Consider the following 21,915-nt stretch of genomic DNA (forward strand, 5'->3'; position numbering starts at 1 on the left):
CATTGGTTTGTCTACCAACATTCTTACTTATATGTTAATGAAATTTAAAACTCAGTGCCAGTTCTTATAAGTGAAATTTGATTGGTTTTCTTACCTGCGTGACACTTAAGGTTAGAAACTAATACAAAGATGTAAAAAAAAGAAACCCGATATTTTCAACAAAGTAATTTATTTTTTCCTGAGAGACTAAATTCAGTAGAATATTTGTTTTCATAACATCCAACATGTCTTATGTCAAACTTAACCACTTTCTATGCAGTGAGTGTGGTGGGGTGATCTATTTTATTTGACTACCCTCAATGTAATTCATTTGGGTAGTTCTAAAGCGTATCAGTGATCAAAATGTTTCTCCCTACAGTTACTCCTGCATTCTCAATCAGTTTCTTCCGCACATCATCTAAAGAAAATTTATGTGGTGTGATTACACTCTTTAATACCAAGATTTCTAAAACTAGGAAAAACACCAACATTTAAAACATCAGTGTTTCTAGTCAAGGATAGTTCAATTAAATTTCATCAGTACATTATATTATAGTTTAACTCATGCTAGAAATGTTAAAACCCAAGATCTTCTGAGTCACATAATACCAACATTTCATATTAATGAATAAATTACTCGGGTTTCATACAAAGATATTAAGTGATGAGAAACAGAAAAAGCCAAGCTTTCAAGAGCTCTTTTAAAAAAATACAGAAGCAAACTAATGAACACAACTACACAAAATATACACTAACCAATTGCAAACTAAACTAAAGATTAACTTTAAAAAAATACATTTTAGAACTTCGTGATACCCTCATAAAATGCAGCAAACTAAGGGTATTAAAACAATAGTCATTATTTTAGTTACTCTGCATCAAGTCTAAAAGATCCAGATAAAGGAAATGTTTTGTTTTTGATTCAATTTAAATACTTTAAAATTGGATATATGTAATAATTGATAGTATAATTAAATTTTAAAGAATATACACAAATGATTTGAACAGGTTTTATATTCAGTAACTTGCATGGTTTTTACACTAGCACTTTTATCACTAATTTAGGAGAATCAGATGCATTTCCCTCCATATACTTAGGCACTAAGATTTCAAATTTATAAATATGGTAGTATTTTAAATATTAAATTTTTACATGAATATTGGGTTCATCCTTGTTTTCCTTTGTTTCCTAGGTATTATCCAGTTTTGTAGGGAAAACACTTTTATATCACAATCAAAACTTGTCTCGGTTACTAGACTGTAGCCATAATTGGGTTACAGTCACTTAGATTCATTATTTGGAATTATACTTACTAAGGCAGACCTAAATGAAACTTATCTTCTAGAACAATTTCACATTTGCATTTACCTGCACTGCAGAATGGCGTATGCAATATCTTAGCTGTTAGGAAATATTTAATTTACTTAAACTTGTTATTTTTGGCTACTCGGAACTCCTAGAGTAGCCCACTTTCCCTTTGAGTTCACTTTAAACTACATCTGATTCATTCCAAATAGAAGATTTTTAAATAGAAGTTAGACTTCATTAAGGTATTAACTTTAAATCTGAAAGAAAATTAATGTATTGAAATTTTCAAGTTTGACAAGTTCATTAAAATTTTTTAGCATGTCTTGATACATTTACTTATCAGCTTCTTATTCTTCTTTCTGCTGGCATTTCCTTAATGTTTGTTTGCTTCACCTCTCTGGTTCATTGGATTGCTACTATTTATGTTTTCATGGACTTTATCTTCACAGTTTACTATATCTTGTAAAGCCTTTTCCACATCTGTTTGGCCAGCTGTACTGGCTGTTTTTGGCAAGGTCATCTGCAGTGCACACCACAGGGTAGTGCGCGCTTTCCGAGTAGCCACACACATCTCTTTAATTGCCGAAGCAAGGGCAAAAACATCTGTAAAAAAACCAGTCAGGGTCAGTTCATATTAGATACCTTTTATATATTCCTTAACTCTTAAAAAGCCCAATGTTGTGCTATTAAGTGATCAAACATTTTTATAAAAGAAGGATGGCTATTGACTGAGTGGACTAAAGTATTTGACTTAATACTTAAAATTGTTGATACTGTATTTCTGACTTGTAGGACAGTGGCTATGCTTTGGGTAGAACACAGACTTTGATAGAGTTATAATTACATGGGTAAAATTAACAAAGTTTATCAAAGTACTTTTGGAGTAAATTGTTTGGGCATCATTTACCAATTTATTCTTTAGCTAAGTGTAAATTTTAGAAATCCAACCTTTTAACCTCAGAATCTGATTTTAACAACATTCAAATTATCTCATTGCCTTATCAAAAGAATATGCATTAACACTTATACCTCTGTCATCTTGGCATCTAGGAACTCCTTGCCTTTGCCGATTTGAAGCATTAACAATTTCATCCTTTCTACGTGACTGTACAATGTGAATGGACTCCAAGTGTCTATCAAGAGCAGTAGAGATATTGGCATGAAGAGGAGAGCTTCGAAGACGTTCCATTTTGCCTAGTAGAGTCACAACCTGAGGGAAACATTTTAAATTTTGATGAGGCATGTAACCATACTACCCTGTCTCTTAAGTAAGAACAGGTCTTCAATGAAGCAGAATAGAGATGAGGGCAATAATATTCATCTAATAAGTAACTGAATGCCTACTGTGTCCTGATACCATGCTGGGGAAAACAAAGATGTAAAGTCAGTCTTTTGTGCCTACTTGTTTCAGTATTCAGTTACGGGGAATAAGCAACAGTTAAAAAAATCGAACATTCAAACATTTCCATGTCAGTGACAGTAAGTGCAAATTTAAGATCTAAGATTGTTTTTGACAAATAAGAGAACAGCCTGCAAATAGAACATTTTTAGGAGGTACTGTAATCTAAAGGAAAAAAAAAACTAAAAAGGAGAAATCCTAGATTGATTAATCCTGAACTTGACAAGTACTTTCTGGGCTTCCCAATATTCTCCTTTTGGAAATCAGAAATATTCAGATCATACTGACTAGTGGTAATTTTAAGGAATACCTAATCCAGCATATCAGTAAGAGGAGTATATTTTCTAGTTGTATACACCTAACGTCTCAAATTCTAAACTTGAAAGGATAGTATATAAGGAAAGAGAACTTTTTCAATAATTAGGATTTGAACATCAAGTAAATACAGTAATTGCCTTTGGGAGCTAAATGTTTTAAAATTCACATAAGAACTTGGTGTTCAGTGATTGGAGAGAGTAGAAAAATATCTCTCAATTAAGAAGCTAACAGCAACTGAATGAATGCCTCTAACCTCACACTCATATCAAGTTTCTTTGGAGTTCACTTCAGGTCCATGGAGAAAACACAAGTATATAGGTATTAAATGTGAACTAATTATGTATTTTTAAAATAAGAATCATTTTGAATGGTAAGTGTAAAGAAAGAAATTTGCATAGGTGATTTTTAATAAGCTTTTAAAAGTTTTTTTTCAGAACTGTATAAAACCAGCAAACTAGAAAGTAGTACATGTAAAAATATTTTGCCCTTTATGATCATCGGTCTAATGTTGCTAAATATAGATAAAACAAAATTTTTACAACATAACCTGAATTAATATGAAGCATAAGCGAATCTGGAAAAAGTTAATTCTATTAAGACTGCAGTCCTTTGATATATTATTGCCTAGACATGTATTACTGAGAAAAAGGAATTTTTTTTTTAAGATTTTATTTACTTATTTGACAGAGAGAGACAGCCAGCGAGAGAGGGAACACAAGCAGGGGGAGTGGGAGAGGAAGAAGCAGGCTCCCAGTGGAGGAGCCTGATGTGGGGCTCGATCCCAGAATGCTGGGATCATGCCCTGAGCCGAAGGCAGACACTTAACGACTGAGCCACCCAGGCGCCCCAAGAAAAAGGAATTTTAACCTGGAATAGTTTTAAGAGAAAATAATGAAAGATTGAACTTTTTTCTTTTTTTTTTTCTTGAAGTTTTTATTAACATAACATTTGGCTGTAACCCATGTTGGTATCCGACTATACCACTGATAAATCCATTGTACAAATTTACAAATTTGATAAAAGAATTTCAACTGACCAGCTGAAAGCTAGGTAAAATCAATCTTTTTCCACTGAAGTAGTTTATATCTATATTTTAAAGACAGCAAGGTACAAGAAACTGATGTTCAATAAAATAACACTCTGCTATGTTGATTTTTCTAATTCCTAAAATGGCTTTTATTCAATCACAGAAGCAAGCTATCTTTACAGCATGTTTTTTCCCAGGAATCTTTTTTTTTTTTTAAGTTTTTTTTTTTTTTTTAAGTAATCTCTACACCCAGCATGGGGCTTGAACCCACAACTCTGAGATGAAGAGTCAAATGCTCCTCCGGGGTGCCTGGGTGGCTCAGTGGTTAAGCGTCTGCCTTCGGCTCAGGGTGTGATCCCAGGGTGCTGGGATCGAGCCCCGCATAGGGCTCCCTGCTCTGCTGGAGCCTGCTTCTTCCTCTCCCCCTCCCTCTGCTTGTGTTCCCTCTCTTGCTGGCTGTCTCTCTGTCTGTCAAATAAATAAATAAAATCTTACCAAAAACATAAAAAATAAAAGATTCAAACACTTCTCCAACTGAGCCAGCCTGGTGCCCCTCCCAGGAATCTTTTATTATATTTATTTGGAAAGCAGTAGAAGTTTTTAAGAGAGTAAGGTCCAAAAAGAGAAATTTCACCCTGCTCTATTAAATTCTAGAAAATTTTGAAATTACAAAGGAAATAACAGGAATAATAATCATTTGTTAAATTACAAGATGACCTAACATCAGGATTCTTTATATTTGAAGTGATATACTAATTTTCTAAAACAAGACTATTTTATAAAATTATGCATAGCTATATTCTTCAGTATTTTTTCAGTTTATCAATATTTAATACTTTGTTGGATATACTTAATGTTTATTTTATTTTTTTTTAAACTTATTTTTTTTTGAAGATTTTTTTTATTTATTTATTTGACAGAGACAGCCAGCGAGAGAGGGAACACAAGCAGGGGGAGTGGGAAAGGAAGAAGCAGGCTCCCAGCAGAGGAGCCCGATGTGGGACTCGATCCCGGAACGCCAGGATCACGCCCTGAGCCGAAGGCAGACGCTTTAACGACTGCGCTACCCAGGCACCCCATACTTAATGTTTAATACCTCAAGAGAGCAGGGTTAAGAAAATGAAATACAGCATGGTGCACTGGGTGTTATACACAACTAATGAATCATCGAGCCTTACATCGGAAACCGGGGATGTACTGTATGGTGACTAACATAATAAAAAATCTTTAAAAAAAAATAATAAAATAAAAAAAAATGAAATACAGTAATTACCTGTTCATTTACCATTTTGTATAATGCAAGCACAGTTTGCTCATCAAGCTAGAAAACAAATATTTGTGTCTAAGAAATGGGGCTTTCTTTATAAATAATATTCAAAATTATTTTTGCTTTAAGATTCTATTGAGGATTAGCTCTATGTTACTTTGGGTTTTTTTGTGTTTTTTTCTAAGATTTTACTTATTTGACAGAGGGAGAGAGAAGAGAGCACAAGCAGGGGGAGAGGCAGGCAGAGGGAGAGGCTGAAGCAGGCTCCTCACAGAGCAGGGAGCCCAACTCGGGGCTCGATCCCAGGACCCTGGGATCATGACCCGAGTGGAAGGCAGACGCTTAACTGAATGAACAGCCCAGGTGCCCCTTAATTTGAATTTCTTAAAGAGGAACCATTTAAGTTACTAAACCTACTTTTAAAATGATAAAGGGCTGGGGGGGGGGCACCTGGGTGGCTCAGTCCTTAAGCGTCTGCCTTCAGCTCAGGTTATGATCCCAGGGTCTTGGGATTGAGCCCTGTGTTGGGCTCCTTACTCAGTGGGAAGCCTGCTTCTCCCTCTTCCTCTGCCCCTCACCCCACTTGTGCTCTCTCTCTGTCAAATAAATAAATGAAATCTTAAAAAATATATAAATAAAATTATTAAGGGGGTGCTATTTCCCCTTCCCTAAATATTGATCATAGTTCTAGGACCAAACATGGAAAAGAATATATTTCAGAGAGTTATGCATAAATTGATTTAAAAATTCTTCAGAACTCTGACTAGTTTTAAAATTTAATCAAACAATTAAAAAAATCCATTATTGGGTGTTTTTACAGCTTACTCTGGCTTGTTCCCGAAGTTCATCCACAATTAAGCGATCAACTCGAGATGGGTTGGAGGTCAGCCTTGGAATTGGAGTGTTGTTAGTACTGGATACTTTTTTTCCTGGGTAATTCTTGGCCAGGGCCAATTCAGTCTGTAAAAATTTATATAACTTTTAGATGCCGAATCTTCTAAATATGATTCAATACTGAATAACATTTCTCCTAGGCCTAAGAAATATATTAAAAATCACTCCTTTAAAATGGTTTCAGTTTCAAAAGGCAACAAATACAAACCACCATATTTTTCTATCATATTTAATACATAGAAAATACCGGAAAGCTCCAACAGTTTAATAATTAAAAGAACTTTTTTTAAAAAAAGGATTTTATTTTTAAGTAGTCTCTATACCCAGCGTGGGGCTCAAACTCACAACCCCCAGATCAAAAGTCGCACACTCTTCCAACTGAGCCAGGCAGTCACCCCAAAAGAAGTAAACTTTTAAGCCATTAAGGAAAAAGTCTACTTCATAGGCAAAATAAACTTTACATAAATAATGATTTTTTTAAGCTTCAAGCTTCAATTATCTAATTAATTCCTTATAGTCATGGACTTAAATAATATACATTATAGAAGAATTCAGCTTAGAAATAAGGCGAGTACTCTTAAACTACTCTAACAAACAATGAAGATAGGCAAAGGGAACATCCTAAATTACTCCTGAATGGATAGCTTTGTGTTACCTTTTTTCTCTCCTTTTCTAATGCTCTCCATTGTTCATAGCACTCTTCTAGTCGAATATGAAGTTCACTGGCTGGTCCACTACGGGTTTTAATTGGTCTTTGAAATCCAAAAGTTGGCACGAAACCAGAAAAGGAATTATCACCATACATCATATCATTAAAATAAGGGTATAAATGGCTTAAGTCATCATAAGAAAACAAATCATAAGAATCCAACAGTGGAACAACTGAATGGCCAAATGGGTGAGTGGATCTTAGGGGAAACCCATTTGAACCAAGTGGTTGAAAACTCTGATTATGCCTTAAATCTCCCATCATATAATTATTAGGAAAGCATGACGTCTGTGTGCGATTCACACGGCTATTAATATTGTTGTCTCCACTTCCCTGTCTGTGGCTATTAAAATGACCCTGTGACTCCAACAGATCTTGATATGTATTTTGCGATAAGCCGTCTAAATGCTTTGGACCTTCCTCAGGATCATAATGTCCACTCTGAGGCTTAGCTTGAAAATTATGTTTGTTTACATTTTCAATGATCCCATACTGCTGAGCTGAATAGTTATCACAAAATCCATTTGGTTGCTTTATTTTTTTATCAGTAACTGATTCAAAGAGATTTTCTTCTCCAGTCTTTGTCAGTCCTTCCATGTGATTGACAGATTGAATTCTTTCTGCACCATTGTAACTGAAATCAAAACTAGAAAATGCTGAAGGGTTTTCTTGGCAATACTTCTGAAATAAACTGCTATTTGGGGTTAAATTTGTGGATGACAGTTGGGGGAAATCTGAAGAACGGTTAGAACCTTTTGAAGCTACACTTAAGTGACTATTTAATTTCATCAAGTTACCTTGATTCCGATAAGGAATAGGAGTGTTATTTTTTGTTTGGACATTGATCCAAGTTGGTCTGTTTAAGTTGATACCTCCTGAAGATGTTGCTGAGTTTGATAATAAATTCAAGGATTTAAAATACTCAGAATTTGGGGGATCAGGTTTAGTAAACTGTTGTTTTTCTGCGACATTAGCAAAATCATTATTAGCTGGACAAGCTGTGTGAGGTTTTAATCCAAATTCTGATTTTAAGCCAAAATCAGCAGTGAATGCTGCTTCCTTTGCAAACTGCTTTTCTGTCAGATGTGGTGTGGTTTTTGGAAATGTGAAATTCTGCTGGTCAGGTATTGTCTCCTCCATTTTTTTCTGATTTGCTGGTTTAACTTGAAATAACTTTGTGTAAGTGTCTGCTTCTACAGTTGGTGTTTCAGGTGTGCCATTGGCTAATTTTTTACTATCTTGGACACTAAAATTTGAACACTTATTAAGCTTAGCCTTATTAGGATGAACATATTCTGGGTATCTACAATAATCTGCATTTTCATTGTATCTGTTAAATTGAGAAAGAAACATCTCTGCCCTTTTCTGCTGCAATGGTGCTTCAAGACCTTTTGCACATATTTTCTCTCTTCCGTAAGGGTAAGTATCAACTCCTGATTCTTTCATGATGTCAGACAGACCAGTTTGTGATGTAAAACAGTTTTTGATAAATGGATAATCTTGGAATGTTGTCTTAGCTGTATCATTTGTCTGGATATTGTAACAGTTAGAATGATCACTTCGTGAGGGGTACATCCATTGTTCTTCAAGGTCTAAACCAGTAAATCCATGATAAAGTTCATCTATTTTTTGTTGTGGTGTTAGATTACTATTATGCAGGTATTGCTTTTCCACTGCTGACACAGATTCACCACTATAAAAAGCTTGCTGAGAGATGGCTGTATCTATTGGCCTTTTGGTTTCTGTTAAGAGGTCATGGTGATCTGCAAATCTGCTTGTGTTCATTGGCCAAACTGACTTTAAATTGGAGGAGCAGGTCCTAGAACAAGTAAATATATTTAATTACAACTTAGGTTTTAAATGACTATTTCCTTAGTGAAGAAGGTAGGATAGGTTTTCAAAACATTTATATCGCCTCACTGCCCCATTATCTATCTAATCCTTTCTAATTTTGCCTTATAAACTACTATTACAACCAAATAATTTTCTATCGCTTGAAATGTGTCACATGCTACATAAATATGCATTTTAATCTTAATATGTCTACAGTATACTTTCCCAAGAGGCATTAACTAAGGCCCGAGGCTGGTGACTGCATGATCTTGCATGAACTATTTATCTATAGTAAGCAGAAAACAAGATAAGTTTTTTCTTTAATTAGGTTATTACATAATACAAAGATGTTGTTGACTGCAATTTTTTAAATGAAAAAGATGTACTTTGCTGAAACTATTACTGAAATTAAAATATTTTAATTGGTTACACGTGTGCTGCATATTTCCCTATCTATGAAATAGGGCATTTGGGTAATATGGCTTCCACACTCCAAAAAACAAAGTGTATTTAAAAAATTTTTACCATATGAATAAAGTCCATACATATTTCTGCATAGCAGTAATGATAGTTTTATTCTTTGGGATATATCTATAAAAGCTCTTTGGAATTTATACCCTTTAAGCCAAACTTTAGCTCATAAACTCGAGGGAAATAGCTCTGAATTATGCAAGAATAATTTTCCAAATGAAAGTTCTTAATAGCAAATTAAACTCTAGTTTGAAACTTCCAATTGTATGGCAAGTACCTCAGCAAAATCAAGGATGCTAGAAACAAATATGTGAATTAAGATGTCTATTGTCAGATGATCCTTTATTAAGTAAAAATAAAAGCTAATAAATACAGTAGTCTAGTATATATGAATTTAAAAACTTACTATATACCATATGGCTTATATAATATACTAACCCCTCAGCAAAATATGGCTGTGACTTATCTTGTTCTTCCAAAATATTAGACACAAGTCCATATAAGTCTGTTTCACTGCCATAGTCATTTCTTTCCGTTTGAATCCTAAAAATAAATGAATATCACATGTAAATTCTTTTCCTCATACTGAAATACAATATATTGATTTCTATTTCCAGACTTATACCATTGTTTTTCTATAAAATATTTGGATTGGATTTATACCATCATTTCAAATAAAGAGGGAACAGGAACTCAAGAATATTTTCCACTTTAGCATAGTACCTATGCTACGTAAGTGTTTCTCCTTCATTTCAAATCCCATGTCTAGTTCACGATGTATGCTTAACTCTTATTTCTCCAAAACACATGCTAGTCATTTTAGGTTCCAAGATATAAATCTCTGACCTATGATGTTTTAGACAGGCTTGGCACCATGGCTGCTTTTAAAAGAATATCTGGTCCCATTATACATTATTCCATCAACACTTGCTCAATTTCTTCATTTGTGATTTGAAAACCATATGAATCTGCTGCTCTATTTTTGTGACTCTTTAGACCAAATGTTGGGATTTAAAAAGTGAAATGTGATATGGTCATCCTACATACCACACCAATATTGCAGTTGTCCCTTAAATGTAACAGATTTGTGGGCTATCCCAAATCCTTACGAAAGTAACTGGAGCTCCATGTACCTGAAATCATACCTTGTGACTAACACTGTCTAAATAATACAAAATGTAAAAACCACAAGGAGATAAAAAATTAGTGCCTTTTTACCTCCTATGTATTTAAAGTAATTTGTTCCTAGAAGTAATATGTTGCTTTAGGTTGTAACTTCTTATTTTCCCATATTTTATTTCTAACATTTCATAGTATTAGGACATTTCAGAAATAAAAATACCTTATATTTGCATAACACTCAAACATTTCGTTGATCTTCATAACATAGATGGGCAGGTATTAGTAATCATTAAGCTTTGAAGAATGAGCATTTGAGATTTTTAAGAAACTTGTATTTTGCTAGTGTATATGATTTGCCAAACTGTACACTTGCTGAACAAGTGGTCTGCCTACGAGTCTAATAGTTTTTCCACTATGTTGTGTTATTTCAAAAAGATTCAATTTGTAAAGTTTTTTGGATAATAATAATATATTAGTATATATCTAAAAAAATTCAATGTAATATATACTAAACTATTAATAGTTGTTATTGGGAAGTGTTAAAGGTTAAGGTGAACTGCTTTGTTTTGTATATTTCTATAATGTCTGAATTTTTTCAATGAACATAGATCAACTTAAAAATATTTTTGTAGAAGTATATATTAGTCTTTCTAATAAAATCACTAATTTATAGAACTTAACCAAAATTTTCAAATTTTTTTTAAGATTTTATTTATTTATTTGACAGAGAGAGACAGCTAGCCAGCGAGAGAGGGAACACAAGCAGGGGGAGTGGGAGAGGAAGAAGCAGGCTCCCAGTGGAGGAGCCTGATGTGGGGCTCGATCCCAGGATGCTGGGATCACACCCTGAGCTGAAGGCAGACGCTTAACAACTGAGCCACCCAGGTGCCTCAAAATTTTCGAATTTTTAACATTAAAAAAAATTTTTTTTAAGTAATTGCTAGGGGCACCTGGGTGACGCAGTGGGTTAGGTTTCAGCTCAGGTAGTGATCTCAGGGTGGTGAAATCTAAGCCCCATGATGGGGCTCAGAGCGTGGAGCCAACTTAAGATTCTCTCCCTCTCCCACTTCCCCTCCCACTTGTGCTACATGTCTCTAATAGATAAATAAACAAATCTTTTTTTAAAAAGTGATCTCTATGGGGCACCTGGGTGGCACAGCGGTTAAGCATCTGCCTTCGGCTCAGGGCCTGATCCCGGCGTTCTGGGATTGAGTCCCACATTGGGCTCCTCCGCTGTGAGCCTGCTTCTTCCTCTCCCACTCCCCCTGCTTGTGTTCCCTCTCTCGCTGGCTGTCTCTATCTCTGTCAAATAAATAAATAAAATCTTAAAAAAAATAAAATAAAATAAATAAAAATAAAAAGTGATCTCTACACCCAGCATGAGGCTTGAACTCACAACCCTGAGATCAAGAGTCGCATGCTCTACCAATTAAGCCACTTCAAAATTTTATTAATTAAAAAATATTAAAAACTGGGGAGCCTGGCTGGCTCCGTCGGTGAAGCATGTGGCTCTTGGCTCTCAGGGTCCTGAGTTTGAGCCCCACACTGGGCACAGAATTTACTTTAAAAAAAAAAAAAAACACATAAGATTTTTTAAATAATTATTTTCCAATTAAACAAAAGATGTATCAACCTCTATCAACTGCTCCCTTATATATAATTAAAATAAAGGTAGATGGTACTCCCTTAGGTTTCTCTATGCAACAGGCTCCCATAATATCCTATACTTCCTTTTGTAAACCTCACTATACTTGTACCCAGCAAGTCATCATCATCATCATCATCATCATTACTGTAAGATCTATAAAGGTAGGGATAATATTTGCCATGTTAATTCTAGTATACCCAGTAGGAGAGATCTGGCATAGAGTAGGCCTTTAATAATAATGGAATTGAAAAATAACTAAAAGTATCTTATATTTTATAAAATCCTGGTTGTTGTATACCTGTGAAGGAAATAATTACTGAAAGTTTTGAACTGGATGAAAAAAATAGATCAAAAATTATAACTCATTTATATAAGTTATCCTTAGAAAGAGGAATTTAAGATTTACTCACTAAGGCTGCCTCTAATGAATAAAAAAAGTCATGAGCTAAAAATTATTTACACATAACTGCCCAGTTTAGGGTTTCTAAAAGTTTAATAAACATAGAATTGTAATGCCATGACACTAAAATGCTGATATAGGGAACAAAGAGCTGAAAAATCTGATTTATTAATTTACCTGTTCTTTACATTGATCTGAGAATTAGAAGGCTGTTTAATATCATCTCCATAAGTAGACCATGGTGCATAGAAAAGTGAAGAATCTACAGAACTTGAATATTCTGTTGAAGAAGAAAGTGGAGTATAGGTCTGCCTTAGGTCAACACTGTCTTCACTCTGAAATTTTAAAGGCATGTTTGCATATCAGACACATCAAAATTACACTTATTACAGAATATTAGTGAAATAATAAATTAGAGGAAATAACACATGTGTAAGAGCTGGAACACTTAAAATCTAGATTTAGCCACTTAAGCTTGTTTTCTACTAGGAGTTGGGGAATTTTTTCTGTAAAGGGGCAGATAATAAATATTTTAGGGTTTCCTAGCTGTTAAGGTTTCTGTTGAAACTCCTCGGCTCTGCTATTCTAGCACCAAAGAACAGACAATATGTAAAGGGCATAGCTGTGTTCCAATAAGATTTTATTTACACAATCAGGCACTCAGCGGATCTGATCTGTACTTGTTGCTTATCCCTGGTATGAAACACCTACAAATACTGCACTTTTAACTCTTCTGAACAGATGAGCCTTGTGTGGACACTAGCAGTATTATTTTCAAGAAATCATTTACAAAATTCAGTCTTAATGCCCCCAATCTGTGAAAAAAGTGAATGTCATTTATTTATATAGAATTTTCTAAGAAATTCCACATAACATTCATTCAACCTTGTGACATGAGCACTCTATTTTTAAAAAAGGGAAACTGAGGCTGCAGGTTACTGAGCTGATAGGTACAAAACTAAACCCAAACTCAAGGCCTTTCTCCTATTGTAGGACCTTTTAAATAATGTCTTCAATTTTCAGCCTAGTTTCTATTTCCAAGAGATATTATAAAAATGACGTGATACATAAAATTTTATGATCTCTTTAGAAATTTAAAAGCTATTACTACAATTAGAAGAAAAATACAAGCTCATTTTTCTTTTTTGTGACTACTTCTATAATGAACTTTGAATAAACAAGGTAAAAAATTTGAATTTTAAGATTTTATTGATTTAAAATACTGGGGCGCCTGGGTGGCTCAGTCCTTAAGCATCTGCCTTCGGCTCAGGGCCTGATCCCGGTGTTCTGGGATCGAGTCCCACATCGGGCTCCTCCGCTGGGAGCCTGCTTCTTCCTCTCCCACTCCCCCTGCTTGTGTTCCCTCTCTCGCTGGCTGTCTCTCTCTGTCAAATAAATAAATAAAATCTTAAAAAAAAAAATACTGCCTCATGGGGCACCTGGGTGGCTCAGTTGCTTAAGCGTCTGCCTTTGGCTCAGGTCATGATCCCAGGGTTCTGGGATCTAGCCCTGCATCGGACTCCTTGCTCAGCGGGGAGCCTGTTTCTCCCCCTCCTTCTGCCTGCCGCCCCCCCCCCCCGTGTTTTCGCTCTCTCTCTCTCTCTCTGTGTCAAATAAATAAATGGAATCTTTAAAAAAAATAAAATATTGTCTCTTCCAAAGGGACTGATGTTCAGTGAAAATATTTTAGATACATAAAATAGAATGAATTTAACAAATAATAAAGATTAAACTTAGATGTATTTTATTCTAGAAAATGCTTCTTTAAAGAAGTCTGAAAGCATAGATTCACAATTTTTAACTCTCCAAATGAAACCTGAGATGTATTAACTATAAATATCCAGACATAGTAGAAATGGTATTTTCTCATAAATACAGAGAAAATATAATCCTGACTGAAAAAATTTTCCAATTGCTTTTATACTCTTAAAATTTATATAAAGAGAGAAGACATACTTAAATTCAAGTATTCTTAAATTTTTGCTCATCAGACATAATTAAAATACAACTCTTTAAACACATAAGAGTTTATACTGTAACAAAAAATATGAAAATCTCTTCCAACCACCCATCTTTAAGAATCTCAAATATTTTACAACCATTTGTTTAAATTCTGGTTATGACTACTATTTGAAAACTACACATTATTATTGTCTTATTTCTATATATCATGCTGACTATTCTGAAGCTGCAGAAGCCTAGGTACCAAAGTAATTTTGCTAAGTGTGTCGCTAAAAAATACTTTTCCAGAATTTCTTAGTTAGCAATAACTTTTACAAAGGTTTTTATCTTTAGAACCTTTCATAATTTTATCCCTTTAGTTCTGAAGTTTTTATCATAGGCCCACCTTAACTTTCTTTTAGGTGTGAAACATCCAAAGCGATATAAGTTAATTGTTCATCTTTTTGAGATAGTGAGTTAAAAGAAGTATTTTCAGATTATGCAATATCAAACAAGATATACAGTATTGAAACTAACTGTATTTTAGGAGTATTCTTTCAAGTTCGTTTTACATTTTAAAGTAAGATTTGAGGATTAGAAAAATTAACTCCTTTTATAAGATTGATTTCAATTTTGTATTCTAAGGTAAAAGAAACAGCTAAAGTAACGTGGTTGATTCAAACATAATTATACTTTAAATATCTGGATCCTTTTCAGTTAAAGCATTTATGGGAATGAAATATGCAACTGCTTGGGTTGGCATATTAATCAGTCTAAATAACTGCAGAATGTATCACTTATATCCTTGCTATAGTTAATTGATTGAAATTAAATCCAAGTAAATTTTAGGAGCTGTATAAACATTATAGAGAACAGTGGAATGCTGGTCTTGGCAGTGAAAAGACCTGTGTTCCGCTTGGGCTTTGTCAAAGCATGAATCAAGCTCTCTGAGCCTCAGTTTCTCAGTCTGTACACTGGATGTAATACTATACAAAGTTGTAGTGCGGATTAAATAAGATTATTTATTTAGGGATATTGTTATAATTCAAAGTATAACAATATCAACACTGATGTCCTGGTTAAATAATTTCAAATGAAAATGACTTACACTACCCTAAGCCTAATTTAATATGATTAATAAAACTAAATGTTTTAGGTGAGGTAAAAGGCAGCATGTAATCTAAGACACTGTTAAGGCCAGAAAATGAAGGCGTACAGAAAATTTTAACCTTTAAATGATCAAAAGTATGTTTGTGCTGACTCGCAATAAATGCTTGAAGGAAAAACTATTTTATGGTCTTACTAAGGAAATAGGGATTTTCTTACATTTCTGGTCTCGTTACATTGAGGACAAAATGATAACAAGAATCAATGAAAAATCTTTCTTGTTTTCAAAGCAAAATATGTATTGTGCAGATTCTACTGAAAATGTGACTGGCTGAAAGAAAGAAAGGAAAAGAAAGAAAAGGAAGAAAGAAAGAAAATGTTACTGGCTTTCTGGTCCTAAACTTGGAGCATTTTAAATGTCTAAGTGAATGGGCTCGGGGAAACGACTTTGATTTCGAAAAAAAAATCCTCGGACAAAAGATGGACCTGCGATTTGTAGCAATCATAGAAGGAAGTGGAGCCAGTCAGCATCACGCTGTTGAACACATCCGTTAGTCTACTGCTGGGGTCGGCACCGAGGTTCCAGCAGCGATTCGCACCTCCACGGAACGCTACCTTGGGCTGCACGAGACAGGGGTAGGAAGCGGGAGAGGCATCACGCAGTGCAGAGCCAGCGCCGGAACGGCGGACGGCTGTTGCCCCGCCGCTGTTGGCGCAACTCAACTCGGAATCCGCTCCGAGGACACCGATCCCGGGACCCGCGCTTCCGTCCCCGGGCTTCCCTCTCTGCCTTCGGGCCATCTGCGGGCTGACCCCCAAGGCGCGGCCCTCGACGGCCCTGACAGGCCCAGGCCCGCGGCCACCCTGACGGGCCTCAGCGCCGCGGCCGCCCGACGTGAAGGAGGCGGCGGCAGCCCGGGCGTCGCGGCCACTGCAGCCGGGCCGGGCCGTCCTGTCAGCCCGCGCCGCGCCCCCCAAGCCCGGGCCCGCCGGCCGCCGCGCCCCCTGCCCGCCCCCGCCCCGCGGCCCGGGTGCCCCGTCGGGGCTTCTCCCCGGCGACCTGCCCTCTCCCGCCCGGCCGCGGCCTCCTCAGAGATCCGCGTCTGGGGACCCGCCCGCTCCTCTGCTGCTCCTCACCGTCGCCATCCTCCAAGTCCGGCCGCCTCCCGGACCCTGACCGTCCCCACCGGTTACCTCAAGTCCCTCCCTCAGGCCTGGGGGGTGAGGGGGCGGGCAGGTGTCTCCGCCTCTCACCTCCATAGGGCCCCCCAGCCCCTCCTGGACTAGGTACAGCTCCTGGGGTACGGGGGTGAGGGGGGGCGTCGAGGCCCGGCTCCCTCAGCCCGCACCCCACCGCCGCCGCCGCCGCTGCCGCCGCCGCCCCGGGCTCTGCCTGGAGCCGGTCTGCGGATGGGGGGGCCGGAGCGGGGAGGGAGGGGCGGGGGGAGAGGCCGTTACATTGCCTACCCCTGGCTCGCGACCCGGCACGCGACCCCGCACCGGACCGCCCCGCCCCACCCCACCCCACCCCCTCGTGTGAGGCCCGCCCCCCGCTTCGCACCTCCTCATTGGCCCGCTGCCCAACCAATAGGCAACCACCTCCAGGGCCTGTTACCCCCCAGAGACAAGGCCAAGAAGGGGCCGTTAGCTGACCTCGCTCTTCCGCAGCTTCTGAGCCTTTCCCGCTCAAAGTAAGCCTGTTCGGGATTGGCCCTGACTGGCAAGCAGCTGCCCGACAATTGGCCAATATGGCAGCCGAGGGGCGGGGCGTGGAAGGTGGGGAAGGAGCACAGGCCTACCGGATGGGAGAAGTGATGGAAGTGGTCGGAAGATATGAGAAGTCGCTCGGCAACTGGCTGATAATCCTAAACCTATCGTTGCGCACCTTGTGCATTTCATTTTTGTCCCTTCGTCCCTCCCCTAACTCCCAGAATCCTTTGGAGCGGCCGAGAGAATAATAGACGTGCTCATTTATGGAAGGTGAGGAACCGGTTATGGAGTGGGGGTGTTGTTGGGACGCCCCCTTCCTAGGGAGAGCCGCCCTCTGTTCTAGGCCCCAGCCCACAATGAGGGTGAAGGCGTTTTGGTGTTAATATAAGTCTTGAACAAAGTTCACGCTGACCTGCACCAGACAAGCCATTTACATGGGCAGTCCCGTTTGGAGATACGATAGTCTCAGAGAAATGCTTAGTGTTGTGGGCATTGAAATATTGAAGATCAGAATCATAAACGCTGCAAACGCCTTTAAGACGTTTGTGTTTAAAATTAAAACTTGAGAAGCGCTCAATAAAGCGGAAGATGTTCTTTTAATTCAGAAGCAAATAGAGATAGTTTAGGGGGACAAGTTTTATTGGCCCATACTGTCCCGAGAGTTACTTTGGATCTCTACCCAGCTTTGATTTAAGAAAGCTGACCAGGTGAGGGGGCTGTACCAACGACATTTCTTTCCCTACTTCACCCTTAAAGTTGTTGATGTGGAGCTCATTCTCCCCTTGCTTGACGGAGTTCTGTACCCTCTTCCCTCCCTCATTGTACCCAAAAGAATTTTGAAAAAGTGTGAATCCTCTTATGTATCTTTTTGTTTTAGGAAGATATACATAAAATTTACCATTTTAGTCATTTTCAAGTATACAGTTAAGTAGGATTAAGTACATTCATCATGTTGTGCAACCATCACTACTGTCCATTTCCGGATAATTATCATTATCTCAAACAGAAACTCTGTACTCAATAAACAGTAGCTCCCTATTTCCTCTCCCCCACCCGCTGATAACCTCAATTCTAATTTCTGTCACTAAGATTTTGCCTATTCTAGGTACCTCACATAAGTGGAGTCATAAAATATTTGTCCCTTTGTGACTGTCTTATTCATTAGCAATGTCAAGGTTCATCAATATTGTTGCATGTGTCAGAACTTCATTCCTTTTCTTGGCTGAATAATTCCGCTGTACGTGTATACCACATTTTGTTCATCTATTTATCAGTTGATGGACACTTGGGATGTTTTCACTTTTTCGCTATTGTGAATAATGCTGCTCTGAACATTAGTGTACAAGTATCGGATTTCTTTTTTTTTTTTTTTATTCTTTTGGGTATATACCTTAGAGTGGAATGCATCAAATGGTAATTCTGTTTAACATTTTGAGGAACACCAGACTGTTTGCCACAGCAGCTGCACCATTTATAGTCCCATCAGCAATGCACCATGGTTCCAATTTCTCCACTTGTTGTTTTCCTTTTTTTTTTTTTTAGTAGCCATTAGAGAGGGTGTGATGCAGTGTCTCATTGTAGTTTTGATTTGCATTTCCCTATGACTAATGATGTGAGGCATCTCTTCATATGCTTATTGACCATTTGTATATTTTCTATGGAGAAATATCTATTCAAGTCCTTTGCTCATTTTTTAAGATTGTACCATCTTGTTTGGTATTGGTATAGCTAGTTTTGGAAATGAAGGTTATAGGAAAATTTAACACTCCATTGAACTCAAGTGAACACATTGCTAAAGGGAACACTTCGGTCATGGAGCAGGGCAAGTGTTTTGTATGTAGGTAGCTCTTTCTTTCAGCTCTTTTATTTCTTTTTTGGAAGATCTCATTTTGAATGTGTATGTTGGGGCGGGGGATTGATTTCACAATGTTACCCAAAGATATACACAGACCTCACATTTATTAAAATGAGAAGGAGTTATGGGGCACCTGGGTGGCCCAGTTGGTTGAGTGTCTAACTGTTGATTTCTGCTCAGGTCATGATCTCAGGCGGTGAGATCAAGCCCTGTGTAGTGCTCTGTGTTCCTCGAGTAGTTGCTTGAGATTCTCTCTCTCTCTCCCCCTTCCCAACCCACTCCCCACCCTGGGATTGCGCATGCACGTGCTCTCTCTCTCTCTCTCTCTCAAACAAACAAACAAACAAACAAACAAGAGGGGTTCCTGGGTGGCTCAGTCAGTTAAGCGTCCAACTCTTGGTTTTGGCTCAGGGTCTGGAGATCAAGCCCTGCATCAGGCTCTGTGCTCAGTGCAATGATTGCTTGTCCCTCACTCTGCTCTCCCTATGCTTGCTCTCTCTCTCTCTCTCTCTAAAATAAATAAATGGAGTCTTTTAAAAAATGAGAAGGATGGGGCACCTGGGTTGCTTAGGCGGTTGAAGGTCCTGAGATCGAGCCCTACACCAGGCTTCCTGCTCAGTGAGGAGCCTGCTTCTCCCTCTCCCTCTGCTGCTCCCCCTGCTTGTGCTCTCTTGCTCTCTGTCAAATAAAAAAATAAAATCTTCAAAAATAAATAAATAAATAAGTAAAAAATGAGACAGAGTTAGAAGTACATAATTGTTTTATGTATTCTTTGCCTTCATCTGAATTTAAAAGATTTTTGGGAAATCGTGACCTTCTTTCTCCATTTATTGACTATTCCTATATAGGAGCAAACATAAAAGAGTTTGATGTCATAAGATTGATCACATTTCAGTAACCTTGGTCCATCTCAGAATGATGGTGCCCTCAAATAACAAACTCATTTTTTTCTTTGTTATTTTGCCAATATTTAAGTGAATCTGAATTTATGATTGGACTTTTGAAAGTAGTTAAGAACATTCTTTGAGGGGTGCCTGGGTGGTTAAGCGTCTTCTTTCAGCTCAGGACATGATCTTAGCATCCTGGGATTGAGCCCTGCATCAGGCTTTCTGCTCAGTGGATAGCCTGCTTCTTCCTCTTTTTCTCCTACAGCTTGTGCTCTCTCTCTCTCTCAAGTAAATAAAATCTTTAAAAAAATTCTTTGATATAACTCAGAACAATTTAAACCTATTCCATCCTTAAGAATTAGTGCAGAATGCACACTTCTCCAAAATATATAAGGTTAGGTTTTTTTTTTATTTTGCAACTCTGGAAGACAATGTACAATTCAGTTACATTAGCGAAGCCCTTTTTATACTTTTATAAATGTTTACACATTTTGTTTTGTAACAAAAATAATCAGTTTCATTGAAAAAAGTCAGCCTGCCCCCTAGAAATGTTTTGTATGAAAAAATAAATAGGATTTCATTATTCTTGCAACTAAAACTTCAAGTTCAAATAAAATACGTATTTTTGAAAGTTCAAAGTGTATCAGGGGCACAATCTCAATGCCAGAGAAAACTCTGATGAATTAACTCTTCATAGAAAGCAATCATATAATTCCAAGTCAGTATATAATTAAATCACTACAGGATTATTGTATATGCTCACATCTATATTAAATGAATTGCTTTTCCAGTTTCATAATGGACTAGTGGTCCAACAACTTAAATGGGCTGCAAACCTATCTCAGTTCAAGCCATGCAATTCTTTCTAGGCTTCTCTGACTTGAGGGATTAAATTATCTTAATTATACCTTCTGAAATTAACTGGACGTCCATATATGGTTTCTCAATTTAGAGGTTGTTGGAAGAGCGGAAATGTATTAAGGAAATTTAACTCAAAATTGGAGTTGGGAAAACATGAAGGGAAGGCTTTCACACCTGTACTACCACTCTTCCTGGCTTGCCTAATCCAGCAGCAAGGAAGATTTCCTCTCAGCCCAGCAACAGCAAGCTGCCCCCACCTGCAGCCAATGAGAAGCTGCCACCACTTGGAACACTCATTTTCCTCCAATGAACTTTTGTTCAAGATATACCTCCCAACTGGGTGCCTGGGTGGCTCAGTCAGTTAACTGTCTTTGGCTGAGGTCATGATCTGGGGTCCTGGGATTAAGCCCTACGATGGGCTCTGCACTCAGTGAGGAATCTGCTTCTCCCTCTCCTTCTGCCCCTCCCCTTGTTTGTGCTCTCTCTCTCTCTCAAATAAATAAAAACTTAAAAAGACAAAACAAAACCAATCCCTCCAAACTTCTTCCTTACCTCTGTAGAAGGACCTCTCCCACTTTGTTGCCAGGACTTGCCTGTGGTTGGCCATAGTTTGCTTGTCCTGAATTGCAGTTTTTCTGCTCTTTCCCAAAAAACTATTTTCCTGGCTGAATCGCTTATCTTTTTTCTTTTAAAAAGGTTGACAAAAGCCTTACAAAATGTTCTTTCTTAGAGCTGTTTGAAACATCCTTTTTTTCAGTACTCAAATTAGTGTTTTTCTGGCTCTCTAGCATTATATTTACAGCTTCTTTATTTATTTATTATTTTTTTCTTATATTTACAGCTTATTTTTCTCTTTCTTTCTTTCTTTCTTTCTTTCTTTCTTTCTTTCTTTCTTTCTTTCCTTTTTTTTTTTGGCTAGGTAGGAAGTGAGCTTGTTTCTGCTTTAACCTTTCTGGTTGGATGAGGTTCTAGGTCACTCTCTGTGAATCTGTGTTCCAGGAAACTTGTAGGTTTCCACTTAGCTTGAGATGAGACCCTGAAAAATTCATGCATTTACCTTTGCTGGATGAATGTTTCTTCTTGGGGTGTGGGGAGATTCTTGAGTTGATTAATATTGATCAAATATAATATTAATGTGCATTTCCTATGGCAAACTCTTCCATCCCTTCAAAGATAAT

The 21,915-nt window shown here is 37.6% G+C and overlaps 1 protein-coding gene across 1 annotated transcript; it reads right to left on the minus strand.

Annotated features, from left to right (window-relative positions):
- Positions 1 to 1,113: 1,113 nt before the first annotated feature.
- Positions 1,114 to 21,344, minus strand: MEIOC (meiosis specific with coiled-coil domain). Its single transcript, XM_045814416.2, has 9 exons — positions 21,290 to 21,344; positions 16,679 to 16,828; positions 15,911 to 16,509; positions 12,554 to 12,711; positions 9,645 to 9,749; positions 6,849 to 8,721; positions 6,125 to 6,259; positions 2,318 to 2,498; positions 1,114 to 1,891 (listed from the first exon to the last, which is right to left on the minus strand). Exons 1-9 carry the CDS (start codon positions 21,342 to 21,344, stop codon positions 1,662 to 1,664), a joined length of 3,486 nt encoding a protein of 1,161 aa, XP_045670372.1. The 3' UTR covers positions 1,114 to 1,661.
- Positions 21,345 to 21,915: the final 571 nt, after the last annotated feature.

The sequence above is a fragment of the Ursus americanus genome, chromosome 23 (genome assembly GCF_024610735.1).
Source record: "Ursus americanus isolate L20-20 chromosome 23, mUrsAme1.1.p, whole genome shotgun sequence".
Taxonomy (NCBI): domain Eukaryota; kingdom Metazoa; phylum Chordata; class Mammalia; order Carnivora; family Ursidae; genus Ursus; species Ursus americanus.

Excerpts from the sequence above, each read along its gene's own strand:
- MEIOC (XM_045814416.2), bottom strand. The coding sequence starts at position 21,344 with ATGGCCAACCACAGGCAAGTCCTGGCAACAAAGTGGGAGAGGTCCTTC. Across the intron at positions 16,510-16,678 it reads GGCTGGGGGGCCCTATGGAG|GCCGCGGCCGGGCGGGAGAG; the intron begins GTGAGAGGCGGA and ends ATCTCTGAGGAG. Across the intron at positions 12,712-15,910 it reads ATGATTGCTACAAATCGCAG|AGTGAAGACAGTGTTGACCT; the intron begins GTCCATCTTTTG and ends TTAAAATTTCAG.